At 33.7% G+C, this 15,994-nt stretch overlaps 1 protein-coding gene across 3 annotated transcripts; it reads right to left on the bottom strand.

Moving 5' to 3' along the window:
* Nucleotides 1–7,639: 7,639 nt before the first annotated feature.
* On the bottom strand, nucleotides 7,640–13,237 carry LOC107821549 (transcription initiation factor TFIID subunit 11). Of its 3 annotated transcripts, none has more exons than XM_016647976.2 (6): nucleotides 13,080–13,237; nucleotides 11,572–11,896; nucleotides 10,017–10,104; nucleotides 9,035–9,134; nucleotides 8,123–8,284; nucleotides 7,640–8,002 (listed from the first exon to the last, which is right to left on the bottom strand). In XM_016647976.2, the coding sequence occupies exons 2-5, from the start codon at nucleotides 11,889–11,891 to the stop codon at nucleotides 8,157–8,159; spliced, it is 636 nt and encodes a 211-aa protein (XP_016503462.1). In that variant the 5' UTR covers nucleotides 11,892–11,896; nucleotides 13,080–13,237; the 3' UTR covers nucleotides 7,640–8,002; nucleotides 8,123–8,156. The 3 variants fall into 3 exon arrangements, with proteins under 3 accessions (XP_016503462.1, XP_016503463.1, XP_016503464.1); XM_016647977.2 differs by lacking the exon at nucleotides 13,080–13,237 and adding an exon at nucleotides 12,337–12,425; XM_016647978.2 differs by lacking the exon at nucleotides 13,080–13,237 and adding an exon at nucleotides 12,367–12,419.
* Nucleotides 13,238–15,994: the final 2,757 nt, after the last annotated feature.

Genomic DNA, 15,994 nt, shown 5'->3' with positions numbered 1-15,994 from the left:
GCAAAACTCGGAACCCCCTCTGTTTTTAACATTCTGTCCAGGATTTTTGCATCCGCAGTAATTTCTTCGCACATGCGGTCTTCGCATCCGCGGTGATTTCTTCGCACCTGCGGTATTTGCATCCGCGGTGATTTCTTCGCACCTGCGGTCTTCGCATCCGCGGTGATTTCTTTGCACATGCGGTCTTCGCACCCGCGATGACTGTTTTTGCACCCGCGGTCTTCGCACCCGCGGTGCCTGGACAGCCCATGCATTTTTTCTTCTACGAATCATTCCTCGCATCCGCGAGCTCGCACCTGCGGCCCTTTTTCGCACAGGTGCGATCACACCAGCAGCCGAGCTGCTTTAGCTCCTCCTCCAAATTTAATCCGTTAAGCATCCAAAACTCACCCGGGGCCCTCGGGACTCCGTACGAACATACCAACAAGTTCCATAACATAATACGGACCTACTTGAGGCCTCAAATCATATCAAACAACATCAAAACGACGAATCGCATCTCAAATCAAAATCTATGAACTTTGAACTTTCAAATTCTATATCTTGTGCCGAAACATATCAAATCAATCCGGAATGACTTCTAATTTTTCACACAAGTCATAAATGACATAACAAAGCTATTCAAATTTTCAGAATAATATTTCGACCCTGATATCAAGAAGTCAACCCCCTGGTCAAACTTTCCAAAATTTAATTTTTTCGCCATTTCAAGCTTGCTTCCACTACGGACCTCCAAATAATTTTCGGACACGCTCCTAAGTTCAAAATTACCATACTGAGCTATTGACATCATCAAAATTCCATTCCGGAGTCGTTTACTCAAAAGTCAACTCTCCAATCAACTCTTTCCATTTAAACTTCTAAATAAGAATTGTTCTTTTAATTTAATTACGAATCTTTAGTAAATCAAACTCGACCACACCCGCGGGTCATAATACATATTGCGAAGCTGCTCAAGACCTTAAGTTACTGAACGGGGCATTAATTCTTAAAATGACAAGTTGGATCGTTACATTAAGAAAATATGATGTGCTGACATCTGTTAATTGCACTATATTTGTAACATAGTCATTTAAGTAAGATGGAGTTTTATGAGTTCTGAGAGATTTCCTGACTCCAATAGGTGAATTTCTGTGACCCCCACTCCCAGGTTGTGGACTTGCAATTGGTGTAGGAAATTATGAGTACTCTGAATCCATGTGATTGGTTGATTGTTGATAACTGTCTGATGTGTTGATAAGAGAGATAGAAGAGAAATCTGGAACCTCAAAACTCCTTTCTAAAATAGTTGAAGTAGGAAAAATTGACTTGTGAGCCTTTTCACTGTTGATAGAAGCAAAAGGATATATATCCTCGTGAAAAACCACATCCCTTGAAACAAAGGTCTTCTTTGTGGTCAAATTTAAGACTTTATATCTTTTCTTACCATGCAGATATCCCAAGAAAATACAAGACAAAGTTCTAGAATCAAACTTAGTTATGTGAGATGATAGAGTAGCAATAAAGCATAAACATCCAAAACACTTAAGTCTAGAATAATTAGGCTTAGCTTTGAACAGAATCTCATAAGGTGTTTTAAATTTAAGAACCTTTGAAGGGAACCTGTTAATCAAATGTGTTGCAGTCAACACACAATCTCCCCAAAATTGGATAGGCAGATGTGATTGGTATAGTAAAGCCCTGGAAGTCTCCAATAGGTATTTATGTTTACTTCACAATTCCATTTTGTTGAGGAGTTCCAACATAATTTGTTTGATGTAGAATTCCTTGTTTCAAAACATATTATGCTTGTGCATTCCCTGTTCCAAGCTCAAGTGCATTATCTGAACGTATAACTTTAATTTTACCGTGAAGTTAACTCTCTAACATAGCTAAAAATGATTGTAAAATTGGAAAAATATTTGATTTTGTGCTAAGTAGATGTGTCTAAGTTCCCCTACTATGGTCATCAACAATAGTAAAAAAATACTTGTATCCATCGTAGGTGGCAGTGTTGTATGGACCCCATGTGTCGATATGTATCAATTCAAAAATAGACTTAGAAGTAATAGAGTTACTTGGAAAAGGTAACTTAGATTGTCGAGCCATTGAAATAACTTGACACACTAGAATTTTCTTGAACCACAACACTTAGTTCCTTTTGCAGCTGTAAAAGTTTAGCCCCATTTGTCTGACCAAATCTATCTTCTAAATCATTCCACAGGTCCTTTGTATTGTGTGAGTAGAGCACACTTTCTGCCATCTCTTTTGATAGAGAGTTAAGCAACCAAGAAAGCACTATGTCATTGCATCTGGCCTAAGCACCTTGAAAACCAGAACTCTCATGTGGAGCAGAAAGAGCTCCATCTATAAAGCCCAGCTTGTTCTTGACTGAAAGAGCTATGGCAACAGCTCTACACCAAGCCGCATAGCTCTTGTCATCAAAGGCTGGGGAGACAAGGTTCATACCAGGAAAATCAGACGGATGAATAAAGAAAGAATTAGATGAATCAATCACTCCCATCTTGGATGAATCAGCCCCAGCAACTGAAGTAGTGATTGAAGATTCAATAGTTTCTCCCATCTTGAACAAGAGTAAGAACAAAAAATTATGAAGAAGAAAAAAAAATGAAGAAGGTTTCAGAATAAGCAGGTTAATCCACCTGCTCTGATACCATGTAAGAGTGGATAATATTGAAAAGTCAATTCTTGGATTGGTGTATTGTATTGAATGAATAATTCTCTGCACAATGTAGCTGATATATATAAATTATCCTATGTACTATACCTATACGTGTCCTCCTACAAATTCTACTCCACTAACAGTATTTGTCCTATTACAAAATAAATTATATACAAAGAAATAATTGATTACAACTGTAGTGATTCTAGAATATTCTGGGATATATCTGTTGCTCAAAATTGGTGGACAACTATGAGGGTAGAATTGTCATTTCTCACAGACCCATATTGATCAGATAGTCCTAAGTCTTATTTGTACTTTGAAACTTAAACAACTAACCTCTTTTCACTTTAGCAATCGAAGACCATGGACTTTTCTTCTCTTCGTCAATCGGCAAATATGTTTCTCGATCAAATTTGTGATCAAAATCTTCTTCTTTATATGTAATTTCAACAGAAAAAGTGGCTAAGTTTCGATTACTTTTGAAACTGTGACTATTTTTCATTTACCAATTATAAAATCTCGCTATCTTTTATTTTTTCCCATTTAACATGGTGAAAACCGCTTTAATATATTCGAACTTATTGTAATAGATTATCTGGCTTAGTTTTTAGGGGTTCAATTAGTTTTGTGACTCTTTACAAACTTATTTTTAGTTTTATGATCCTATTTCTATTTTTATACATGCGAGATTAAAATTTAATCGTAAATCTTTTATACATAAGAGATCTAAAAGTCATTTTCTTAATTTTAAAATTGTAAAGGGGCATAATGACAAATAGCACAATATTTAGGTTATTAATCTCGAATACCTATTTAGTTATTATTTATGTGATAAGATAATGTGAAAATTCTTTTATATTATCACCGTCTAAAAGTTAAACACCTTACAAATTCATCAACATTAGTGTAATAAAAATAAATTAACGGTTACTTCAAGATAACAAACAAATTATTGTGGGTTTATGTTAATGTCTTTATTTGTCTACGTAACAAACACAATCCCATTTTTTTTTCTTTTGAAAGTTCAAGAACCTTATCACTAAGAAAATCAGGCCACCACCCGGATTAGATATGGATTACCAGGACTAAAACGTTTTTTTACGATTCCCAGATTTATAATTGGCTCAAACATGCAGAGATAGAGAAAGGAAGTGAAACGGCAAAAGAATTAAAAATTAATTAGTAGTACTAGATTGTGACAACTAGTCTACATTTATATCTATCTATCTATATCTATATCTATACTATATTAAAAGCATGAACGCCTTTATCGAAATGTCGTTCGCCTTTTTTATCCTTTAAAAATAGATTTCACAAGGGATTAAATTATAATTCAAATTAATTTCTAATATTTAGGATTTTCAAATCAACTTCAATTAATACTTAGCCTAATATTTAGGACTACAATATATAATAAATTCCTCAACTTAGATTGTCTCTCTTCGTTAGGCAATATAACAAATCCTTTAAAGCTACAAATCTCACACGAAGCTAAAAAGCCACAAAAAAACTAATGCCACAAAACCTTGCCATCATCAACTCGAAGTAATACTACAAAAATTTACTTGTTTAAATATTATTATTATTATTATTATTATTATTATTATTATTATTATTATTGATGATTCTTTTAGGTGCATGCTCCAAAAATTAGACACAAAGTAACAATTGATATGGAGTAATCTCACGATTGATATGTAGCTTTATTTTCCGTGCGCGTGCTCAAAAATTTAGAAAATTATAAAAATATACTTATTTGCCAATTTTCTCCAAAACAATGAGCCAAGAATATTCAAAGCATATATAATCGTACAATGAATAATTAAATTATATATTTACTGCATGCAAATTTTTAAAAAAGATATTTGTTAGAAGTTAGAATACACTATGAACCAAATCACAAAATACATGGCTACATGACTGCTTGCTCCAGAATGATCTCAATTCCAATCGACAAAAGAAATATTCTTTTTTAATGACGAAAAAAAAGCTTACTATGACCGAACTCAAAAACAAAAAAAAATTATTTTACATGAAAGAATTGTTTTAACTTGTTCACGCAATGATCATTATCCTTATTATCTAAGACCGCAAGCTATCAAATTCTTTGACTTTAGAACCAAATCGAAACAGTAAAAATAAAGAGATGCAACATAAATACATCTTTCAAATAATTAATTATGATATTTAAAAAAAAAAATCTCATTTATACAGGGTACAGGCATAACGCACGTGCACTAAGACTAGTACATAGTATATCTAAAGGAAAGCTAAAAAAGAAAAGAAACACTAAATCAATTTCTACCTGTATTCATCACAAAAAATAAATATTTTTACGATAACATAGAATTAAAGGGATAGATAAGAAATTAGGGAAAGAGAGAGAAGAAGGGATGGATTTAATCAACTAAAGAAAGCAATAATTAGCAATCAATTAGAAGATTACAATCTAAGGGGAATTGAAGAGATGAGAGGATTATTCCCCAACTCACAAAAGCAGCCTAAACTATTCATCCAAAAATCAGCTAAAATGAAAATATAATGAACTATTTATATTTTGGTTTTAATTATGATTTACAAGGACTAAAATAACTCTAGACCTTAAAATAAATTTTTTTGTCGTGAATCTTGTTGTCCTTCTTCAAAATATCCATTTAAACATGTTATGGACTTTAAAAGTCCATAGGCCTTCAATAATTACCCGAGATAAATCACTATTTCTAAAAAATCAGTCTCTCCTCATTCTTAGAAGACAGTGAACTAATGACATACCATTAAGGGTGTGTTTGGTACGAAGGAAAATATTTTTTATGGAAAATATTTTTCCGGAAAATGAGTGATTGTATCACTTATTTTTCCTTGTTTGGTTGGTGAGTGGAAAACTTATTCCGAAAAATATTTTCTAGTGTTTGGTTAGAGAGTATAAAAATTTTTTAGGAAAATAATTTTTTATGCTACTCTCCTTAACCTACCTTCCCCAAAATCCCCATATTTTGTGTACTCCTTCCTCTCCCCCCTCCCCCCTCCCCCCACTCGGGACTGTATTTTCTTCAAGAATTTAATTATTCTTTTCAAAATTCACACAAACCCAAAGGAACTAATGTGGTACTTTACTTTTTTCGCACAGAACACCATTAAAATTTGAGCTTGATAACTAAAAAGAAAATACTTTATTTTGTTGAAAAATAAAGTATCTTTTCTACAACATAAAAGGAAATTACTCATTTTGTTGAATGAAAAAAAAAAAAATACTTTTTGTACATCATGAAAAGAAAATACTCACTTTGTTGAAATAAGAAAATATTTTTTCTATATCATGAAAAGAAAGTACTCATTTTTTGGAAAAAAAAAACTTTTTCTATTTCAGGAAAAGAAAATACTTAGTTTGTTAAAATAAAAAAAATACTTTTTCTATATCATGAAAAGAAAATACTCGTTTTGTTGAAATAAAAGATTTTTTTTTTACATCATGAAAAAAGTACTCGTTTTGTTGAAACGAAAAAAAATACTTTTACTGAATCATGAAAAGAATATACTAATTTTGTTGAAATAAAAAAAGTATTGTATCTACAACATGAAAGAAAGTACTCTTAATAATAGTTCTATTTAGGGTGGGTAGTGGGCGAGGTTGGGGTGGTTGGGGGGTGGGGTGGGGTGGGTGAGGGTGGGGTGGTGAGCATGGGAAATAAGGTGGAGAAGGTTGAAAAAGAGTTTTGGAAAATATTTTCCCTTCTTTTGATAGGGAAAATATTTTTCTCCAATTGGAAGAAAATGAGTTGATAAGGAAAATATTTTTTAAAATATTTAAGCCAACAAAATATGAAAAAATTAAAAAATATTTTCGTTCATACCAAACACACCCTAAATGAGAATGATCTGGCTTGGAAATACGTTCGTTTTGGGGGGAGGGGGAAGAAAGAGTGTAGAGAAAAGGAGAGGGCGGGGAAGAGAAAGAGCGTGCAGAAATTAGGGGGTAAGTCATTTTCCACAAATTATGAAAAAATTTGACCAAACTCACCCCTTTATAAATTATTCCTTTTCGTTCCAATTTATGTGGCGTAATTTGAACTCTTTTGAAACTAGTGATCTTAAACATATACTCATATCATTTATATAACTATAAAAGTTTCTCATTAAAAATAAAATAAATAATTTTAAAAAATAAATTATTTTATAATATAAAAATATAGCTTTTTTTAAGGGGACTAATTAAAAAATTGTATCACATAAACTGATATAGTGAGAGTAATAAAGATAAAGTTCAAATAACAAAGTGTTTTACTTATTCAGTGAGCGTTCATCTAAATGCGAAAACTTAATATTAAGATATTTATATAGATTCAAACAACTTAATCTTAATTAAAATAAATGGAGGCAGATGTCTGCATTGGATGTGTAGTGGGTAACTTAAAAAAAACTAGCTAATACTATATTACAGTGAACGTATAAAATATAGAAGCTACAGAGCCCTAAATATACATCTAGAGATTTCAAAACAAAATAGTTAGGTCAAATTCAATATAAATAATACACTGCAGCTACGAATAGAAAGCAGACGTGATGATAACGGTTTTCCTGGAGACAAATCCTCTTTCGAGACCATTATATTATTGAAAGAAATCAACGATGGTATTGCCTGTAGGAATACTTTATTTTTGTTTTATTCAGTTTTAGCAAAAAATCTGTATTAATTTTGAGCGACAATATTTTTTGTTATATCACTTCATTCAGTATGATCTTAGATTTATTTCACATTCAATCATTATAGAAATTCGATATGGTCTATCCCTTCGTTAAAGAACCCGATTTCTGTGAGCGACAGTGGGCAGAGGCAGGGATTTCGAAAAGATGGGTTCACCATTTCGGGATGGGAAAATCGAGTAAACTTCAGACGTGGGAACTGGAAAGTTGCATGGAAATTGATTGTTTTAGTGATTTAAAGAATAAAAAGGAAAGTTAACGTTAGTAGAAATAGAAAGAAAAGAAATATTTAAGATAAAAATTAAACTAGTAGTAATTTATGCACAAAAGAAACCAAAAGACAGAAACTCCATAGAAAGATTGATGGTGTTGTTTCCCAAGGCTCTAATCATCTCTTATATTCACACGCTCCGCAGACTGTCTACAGAATAAAACAATGCTTGACGTTTTAGCCGAAAATTCAAGAACATTTGGTTCTCTTTCCACATTTTAGGTTCAGAAATTGGGGATAGCTTAAATAATAACATCCTATCTCTTCCAAATGTCAAGTGACTTCCTTCTGGTGAAAAAGTGCATAACGAACAGGTTCCATGAATTTAGACTTGTAGCAATCCGTTCTCCATACCTTCCAAAGCTCTGTGGCCCAGCAATGTTTATATGGCATAAAAAAGTAGAGCAAGGAACGAGTCATGACAATCCAAAAAGGGAATGATCTTGAAAGTCAAGTTGCTGTAGGCAAAACAGGATGAAGAAAACCTGAAATAAAAGCACAAGTTGCTTCTGTAGTTGGCTAGCGGAAAAGCCTGGGTACTGATCCTTTTGGAATCTTGCCTTCAAGTTTTAGCCTTCTATACGCTTCTCTCATGTGACACGGCCTGATTGGCCCTGTATCCTTTCTCTCCGCCATAACCATTCTAGCTGGATAAAGAATTCCATGGAAAAATATAGTGATTACTTGGGATAGAATGATGCTTTTTTTTTTTTTTTTGGATAAGGTAAAGATTTTATTGATAAAAAGAATGATGCATTTTCACCTAAAACTACTAAAAGATTAGTCCAGGCACCTTTCTGTTAATAAAGCCATAAAGCTCAGTAAGTCAATTGTGGAAAGAGGGCAGAGGAGAGGCAGTTAAAAAGGCTAGCCCGGGGAAGGGCAGAGGAGAGGCAGTTAAAGAGAGTGAAATTGAGCTCTGATGAAGAGAAGGCAGCCACAAGTGCGGGCATCAAAGAGATGATAGGATGCTTGGGTCAAAAGGGCAAGAATATCATTACACTTTTTCTTGGTCTAAAAGTTCTATTTCTTCCTATCCCTAGATGACATGTCTAGCTTTTTGAATCAACTGAACACATGTCAAATGCTACTTCAGACACATCACATATGCTAGCAAGCACAGGCCTTTTCCTTTACAGTTTGAATTTTGATGAGTCTGTCAATAGAAGCCATTTTGGTATTACTTTTATACTAGCAAGTTTAAGAGGTAAAGTGCTGCAAGTTTAAGAGGTAAAGTGCTTTAAAACTTTATTGGGCAACATGCTCATTCATGGATGGTTCTAAGGGCTGCTACTGCATTACCCATTAATGAATCGACCAAGTCCACTACGCCTCACTGGAAAAGATATTTTGGGCTCATCTACTTTTCCAGTGTAAACTTGTAAATGCCTACCAACCTGTTTCGACAAGCTCACCAACAAACAACTTTGCTATACCAGACACCACAATTGTCATTGGGACAGATATCTTTGCACTTCCTGTGATACTGGTCAGTAACTGCATAGACAACAACATAGGCGAAGAGTGATGATACATAAATCAAATCATGAACGATACATTATGAAAGTGGACAACCAAATATTTCAATGGTGTCCTTATAAGGTAGCAAAGGTTATTGTTCCGAAATATAAGCCCAAAATTTGGCATCTAAAGATTTGAGGTTCTAAAAATAAATGTTCTCGGTGGAAGACAAAACACTAATTGCTTTAATTGGCTAGACGAAAGGAAATGGTTAAATGTCAGATAAGAAGGCCCTCCAACCTTAAAATATGGAAGGCTGGAAGCAGAACTAGCATCATGACTAGACATGAAAAATGGAGTTGGCAAATAAGAGTCTGCTTGCAAATGAGATTAGCATTTTTCTACTCTATTCCTATTGCTAATTTATTGGTTTATAGTAACTGAACTGTTCACTTAGAGAGCCTCAACATATATTAGAAGGATCAATTGACAGAGAATGAAGAACTGCTACCCAATTTTCTTCTCAGTGTAGCCATTTTGTCTAAACCCCCTATCCCTGACAATGAACAGCACACATATGAATAGCGCAATACATGCACACAAGAGAGGGAAAAAAGAGAGGCAGCACGGAGCACAAAGCATCCCGCGTTTACGCATGGTCTGCAGAAGGGTTGCGATATAGGCAGTCTACCCCGATGCAAGCATCAATGGCTGATTCTATGGCTCGAACCCATGACCTATAGGTCGCACAAAGACAACTTATGTTGCTTCAAGGCTCTCCTTCAAGAGATGATAAAAACAGTCTCAAATTATCCTCTATGCTACTTTTGGGTGAGAATACAAATCATCCGTAACACATCGAGAAAAGGAAACACAAGAGGCTAAACGGAGGAGATAGTGAGAGCATCAAGGACATACCCGCTTCATGTTAGATTTCTGAAAACCAGACCTACGGAAAGATTCATACCGACTCATTTGCTGCTCTGTGAATTGGGATAGTATAGACCTGCAGAAAGGAGATTAGATTGAAATACAATAGCATCCAAATAGTACTATATGGGATGCCAATAATGATGTATCTTTTTTTAATAAGTAAAAATTAATGTATTTATTCAGCAAGCAGCTAACCAGACTGAGGTAGCTGTGCTGTTAGGTCAATTCCTCTGGAGAGGGTAACTTTCTGATTAGTATAGCTGCAATAGTAGGGATCATATTTTTCAGACAACAAAGCAGGCAATCAAGGCGGAGGCTACTGCAACTATTAGTTTTTCACAGGGGCCTGTTTTGTGCCACATGAGTTTAGCAGGACACAACTGGACCTGTGAATGGAGAAACGCCGGTGACGTTAGCAGCCACTAGGATTCCAGGCTTATGTTAGACATTGAACACGAAACATTTATGATGACGATAATTTTGAATATGTCCTCCGCAGGGAGGAAAGCACCACAGAAACATGCTTGTTGGTGTTGTTCCAGTGTCCATTAAACACAAAATAAACACCACAGTTTGTTACCTAACAGACCGAGAACATGTTTTCAAACCATGTTCGACCCTCTTCCTTAAAATATGATAGCAACTCTCTATTGAGGAATACTAGGAATTGGTCAAAATTTTCCATTGGATCTTATTTTAACCTTTCATTTGATGTTTCCTCTATCAAATTAACTTTATATTTTCTATCCTTTCCACTAATATAATACATGAGTCAAATTAACATCTTGAACTCCACATCCAGCAAACAAAGTTTTATAAAACGAAATAGAGGGAGTATATAGGTTTATAAAGCATAAATTATGAGTTTCAGCTTTCTTGGTGGTTTGGGCAGGTTTGGCAGTTCTCCGGACATCCCTCACTTTTCAAAAGGCAAAATCTAATCAGAAAAGTACTAACTGCAATGAGCTATTTCTATTTTTATTGGTGCTGCAATGACTACATTACCATCTACATTAGTCACCTTCCCATTTTTCCCCTCACTTACTAATCCCAGTACAAGCAAAACTAGGTACCTTGCCAGAAAGACAGTATTTCCATTGCTACCAGGAGGCACCTCACACAGTTATGGATAGAGCTAGTTTAAAAGCTCTAATAGCATTTGCTTTTTCCTGTGGATTTACGTGCATCATATTAAGCAAGATGCCTCATCAGATTTCTAACAGATCTTAATACAAGAATCCACTGATTATGGACTTATAAGCAGATATCCGAAAGGTAGCAACTAAAGACACCAATTACATAAGCATTTCTTGTAGCAGACAGACAGGCAGGAAAGAAATAGGATAGCAAGAAAATAATGTTAATAACTATGAAGAAAGAGTTTTCATTGTGTACAAATAACATTTGGTATTAAGTAGTCCAACCAGATTTTCGAAGAACGAAATCCATAAACCAGAATGCTAAAGCACAAGGATTGATAGGCTTCTTGTTGATAAAAGAAATTTAAGAAAATATAGAATAAATAAAATCAAAGACTCACTGCATCTTCACCACTTTATCAGGATCACTGCTTGATGCAAACTTTCCTAACTCCACATCCATGTTTTCTTCCTCTTCCTCCTCATCTTCCTCTTTTGTTTTACCACTTGGACCAGCAGTACCAACAGAAATCGGTGCAGTGACAGATATCAAACGATTTTCAGTGCCAGCATTAATATTAGCATCGTCATCGCCATGAACACTAACATTAAGTGCAGCTTGGTCTTCGTTTTCATTCTCGTCAAGGCCAACAGGAGATTCAGGGGGTGAGCCCTCCTGTTCCTCAATGGCAGCTTCAAAAGGATCCTTGGAATGTTTCATAGTATCTGCAGCAAAATGAAGTATACAACAAGCTTAGAACTTATCCATCTTTAGTAAGATTACCAGAATTCAAATCACAAACTTTAGTGTGCCTTATGAAGTTACTTATGAGATGGAGACTAGGGAATGATGTTATGTAAGACCGTCCAACTAGGTTGATTAGCAACTAAAGAAAGCTTCAATATCTTTCTGGTCGGATATCATTAAGTCATTTGTTGATAAGGATATTCTTAAGTTATTTGTAATAGCAAGAACGAAAAAATACCAAAAAAAATAAATTGTAAAGCATCGCTTCAAATGGAGCTAAAGAATATTTGACGAAACCAAATAGCAGATCTCAACTAGGTTGGGATTTAGGTATTGCAACACTGTTAAATAAGATACAAGGACATTATATCTTCTTTTTTTTTTTATAACCGTGGTGTCCGTGCCAACTTAAGCGCACCTCGATTAATTTCAGGGGAATACGGGATACCTGCTGCCTCCCACTAGCAACAAGTACCAGGTAACTCTGTCCACAAAGGCTTGGAAAGATGTAAATATCTTATCTTTTGTTAAAGAAGTAATACTTTAGATCAGAAGCAACGCAAAATGTGAATTGAAATAAAACATAGTGGTCACGAAAAAACAACTCAGAAAAGATGCAGCGCAATGACAGCAGTTTACACCATCTCATATAAGGTCATTTTACTTCTTTAATAATTTGATTCAATCTGCAAACAGGAAAACCCTATTTATACTAGGGAAGATGCTTATCAGTGCTAAGAGTGTTCTTCTTGATTGTTTGAAACAGGTTTCAAGACTATGTCCAAAGATAGGGTGGGTTTGAATGGGAAATTGGAATCCTTCAATTAGTCCACTATAATCACAAAACACCCTAATGAATGAGCCCTAGCTCCTAAAAAAAAATTAACAGCAACAACAACAATTATGATTATAATAATGCGCTTTAGAAGATAGAGACTGTCCAATGCAACTTCAGTTTTAACTCAAATCCACCAGAAATTATCTAAAATTTACAGCAATAAAAAGGGGTGATCAATTGATCTGGCTAAAGATTCATAATTCCCTTAATGTAGAGGAAATCAAGTAAAAAATTACTCGATAAAATTATCTAGTAAATTAAATCAAATGATAAAAGAGAATATGTACATAAAGCAAAGTTTAGATACGTAATCAACGAATAACCTGATAAACGACCGCTGGTTTCAGTAGATAGAAATAAGAACAGTTATACCCTCAAGTAAACTGAATATGATAAGTATAGAGGTATAACTTTTTAAAGCAAAAGCAAAATTTCCAATTGGGAAACGGGTTGAATTGGGTGGGACTGGGTTGAGTTGGGTTTACACGTCAAATGGGAAGTGCGCAAATAGCCATTTTAGGATCCGATTTAAATAATAGCCGGAATTTACAAAATTTTAAAATTTAACTGCCTATGAATTACTTGAAATTGTGGGCCTGAAATTAGATCTGCCAAAGACTAAGTGGGCGTTTGGACATAAGAATTGTAAAATTTCAAAATAGGGGGAAATTTTTTTTTAAGTAAAAATGGTGTTTGAAATTTAGAGTTCTGTTTAGACATGAATATAATTTTGGGTTGTTTTTGAAGTTTTGTGAGTGATTTGAGTGAAAATTTTGAAAAACAGCTTTTTGAAGTTTTTCAAATTTTCGAAAAATTTCAAAATGCATCTTCAAGTGAAATTTGGAAATTTTATGAATAAACGCTGATTTCGAAAAAAAAAAAAAATTAAAAAAGGAATGTCCAAACGGGCTCTAAGAATCGCTCGAAATTGAGGTCTGAAGTTAAAATATAGTTCAAACGTATGAATGTTACCTTCAGACCTGAATGTCTCGAGGAAAAAAAAAGGAAGAAGAAAAGGTCAGCAATATCATGAGCAGTCTAAAATTTGCTAAAATTGACTAAATTTTTAATAGTTCTTAAAAACAAAATATGTTATAGCACTTACAACGGTTACTTGGTGTCATTCTTTGGGATCTTTACACAAATAGTCAGTCATATTCATTGTTTACTTTTTTATAGCTATATACATATATTATACATTGAGTATATACAATTATACACATAAAATATATAAATTATGCATATATTATATATTTACCGGATATTTTTTGTTTAAGTGATTGGATGACGACTATTTGGATAGCCCTTTTTTTTTTCAAAGACATATTCAAGTATCTTATTTATCGTTTTTCATTTTTCCTTGAAACAATTACAATATGAGAAAGGGAGAGATGAATAGGGATAGGTGCCAGGGAAGATATGTCCCCTTTGATAACTAATACAATCACTAGATTTCAAGTCCATTTAAAAGACAGAATATCGATTGCTCTTAGTTCTTGGACCGAATGAATATTTCTCATTCATAATTGGTTCATTTGTCGAAAACTTGCATAAAATTTATTTTATTCATTCTCAAAATAGTAACTTATTTAGTTAATATTATTTCTAAAAGCTTAGACTCTCGTCAAGAATATTGCGTTGAAAGGCATGACGTGGATTACCAACAATTCTTAGCAACAATTTCAAAAAGTGATAAGATAAAGTTGATGCTCTATTTTTGTTTTCAAATTTACAACTTTTAAATCTCATGACAAACATATTATCAATATTTTGGTATGTAAGTTTTGTATTTAAATCCTTGCCTAATGTACCCCATATTTCTTGCGTATCTCTGAAATCTTGGCCATCAACTTGCCGTTGAAGTCTGATTTAGAAATGTAATGAAAAAGAGCACTTTATCCGATTAACAAAATAAGAAAATAAAAAGGATTTTGTTACACAATGATATCGTCCTGACTTTAAGTTCAAGGGCAGGCCAAATAGCGTGGGTTGACTTGTTTTTGGAATGATAATTAAAAAATAATTAATATTTGTAAAGTAATTGAAATTAGCCATTATTTAATACGGAAATAAAAATTTAGATTAAAATACTCTTTGCTGAAACATGGAAAAAATCCAGCATAATATATTAAATTATGAAGTTATTACATATAAAATTCCGGCATAATATGTTAGAATTTCATATGTAAAAAAGTCGAGATCCAACATATTATGCAAGATTTTTTTCTGATTTTGACTAAGGGTATATTTATTTAGATTTTTTCCGTATAAAAAATAGGTAAATTTCAATTAATTTTGAAATAACGGTTGATTTTCAATTAGCAATTGTAAATCAAGCTAATTTTGAATTTTTTCATTTTTTTTTTGGGGGGGGGGGGAGGGGGGTGGGAATCTCATAAATTTATTTTTTTTAGTTTTTCATCATATGCACTTTGGGACCTAATTAATTCAAATAAAGCCTCCCTACAATTTCCGGGTCAATTGATTTTTTGGCTCTTTACAAGCTTGTTTTTAGTTTTATTACCATATCTCTTTTTTTTTATACACGAAAAATTTATTTTTACACATAAGATATATGTCTTTTACACATAAAAGATCTAAAAAGTTTATTTTCTTAAATTCAAAATTAAATAGCACACTAGGGCTGCTTATCGGGCGGATTGGGCGGTTATTTACTCTTAACGGTTTGGCTTATCGGTTATTGGCTTTTAAATGTATTAATTCGCTAGCCACCCGATAAGATATCGGGCGGATTGGTATCGGTTTAGCTCTTATCGGGCGGTTATCAGGCGGTTTATCGGATTATTTGCTGACCGCTGTGACTCAAAATAAAATTCCTATGCTCAGCAGACTACATTCCAGTCTATAGAATATGGCACCTAAGAAGAGAGCTAAATAGAAGAAATATAGAGCTACATTCCAGCGTATTTCCCAATAGAATCATCTCTGGGATGAGCCTATTAACAACTTATAACTATCAGAAGAAATAGAAAAGAACACTGGGTATAACACATGACATCAACATGCATTAGTTTAAAAAAACAAAAGCAGAGGTGAACCATAGATAGCAGCTTAAACAATCTTGTTGTAGGGTGGGAGAATAAGCTTAGCTAATAGCTGGAAGAAGTGGAAGAAGTGGAAGGGTTTTTGATATTTAATATATATATTCTTAACGGGTTAACGGATTATCCGTTAAGAAAATTGAATAATCCGCCCCCAAACCGATAAGCCGTTAATA

The sequence above is a fragment of the Nicotiana tabacum genome, chromosome 12 (genome assembly GCF_000715075.1).
Source record: "Nicotiana tabacum cultivar K326 chromosome 12, ASM71507v2, whole genome shotgun sequence".
Taxonomy (NCBI): Eukaryota; Viridiplantae; Streptophyta; class Magnoliopsida; order Solanales; family Solanaceae; genus Nicotiana; species Nicotiana tabacum.
Note: the sequence above shows the minus strand (reverse complement) of the source record. Positions and strands in the feature narration are given on the sequence as shown.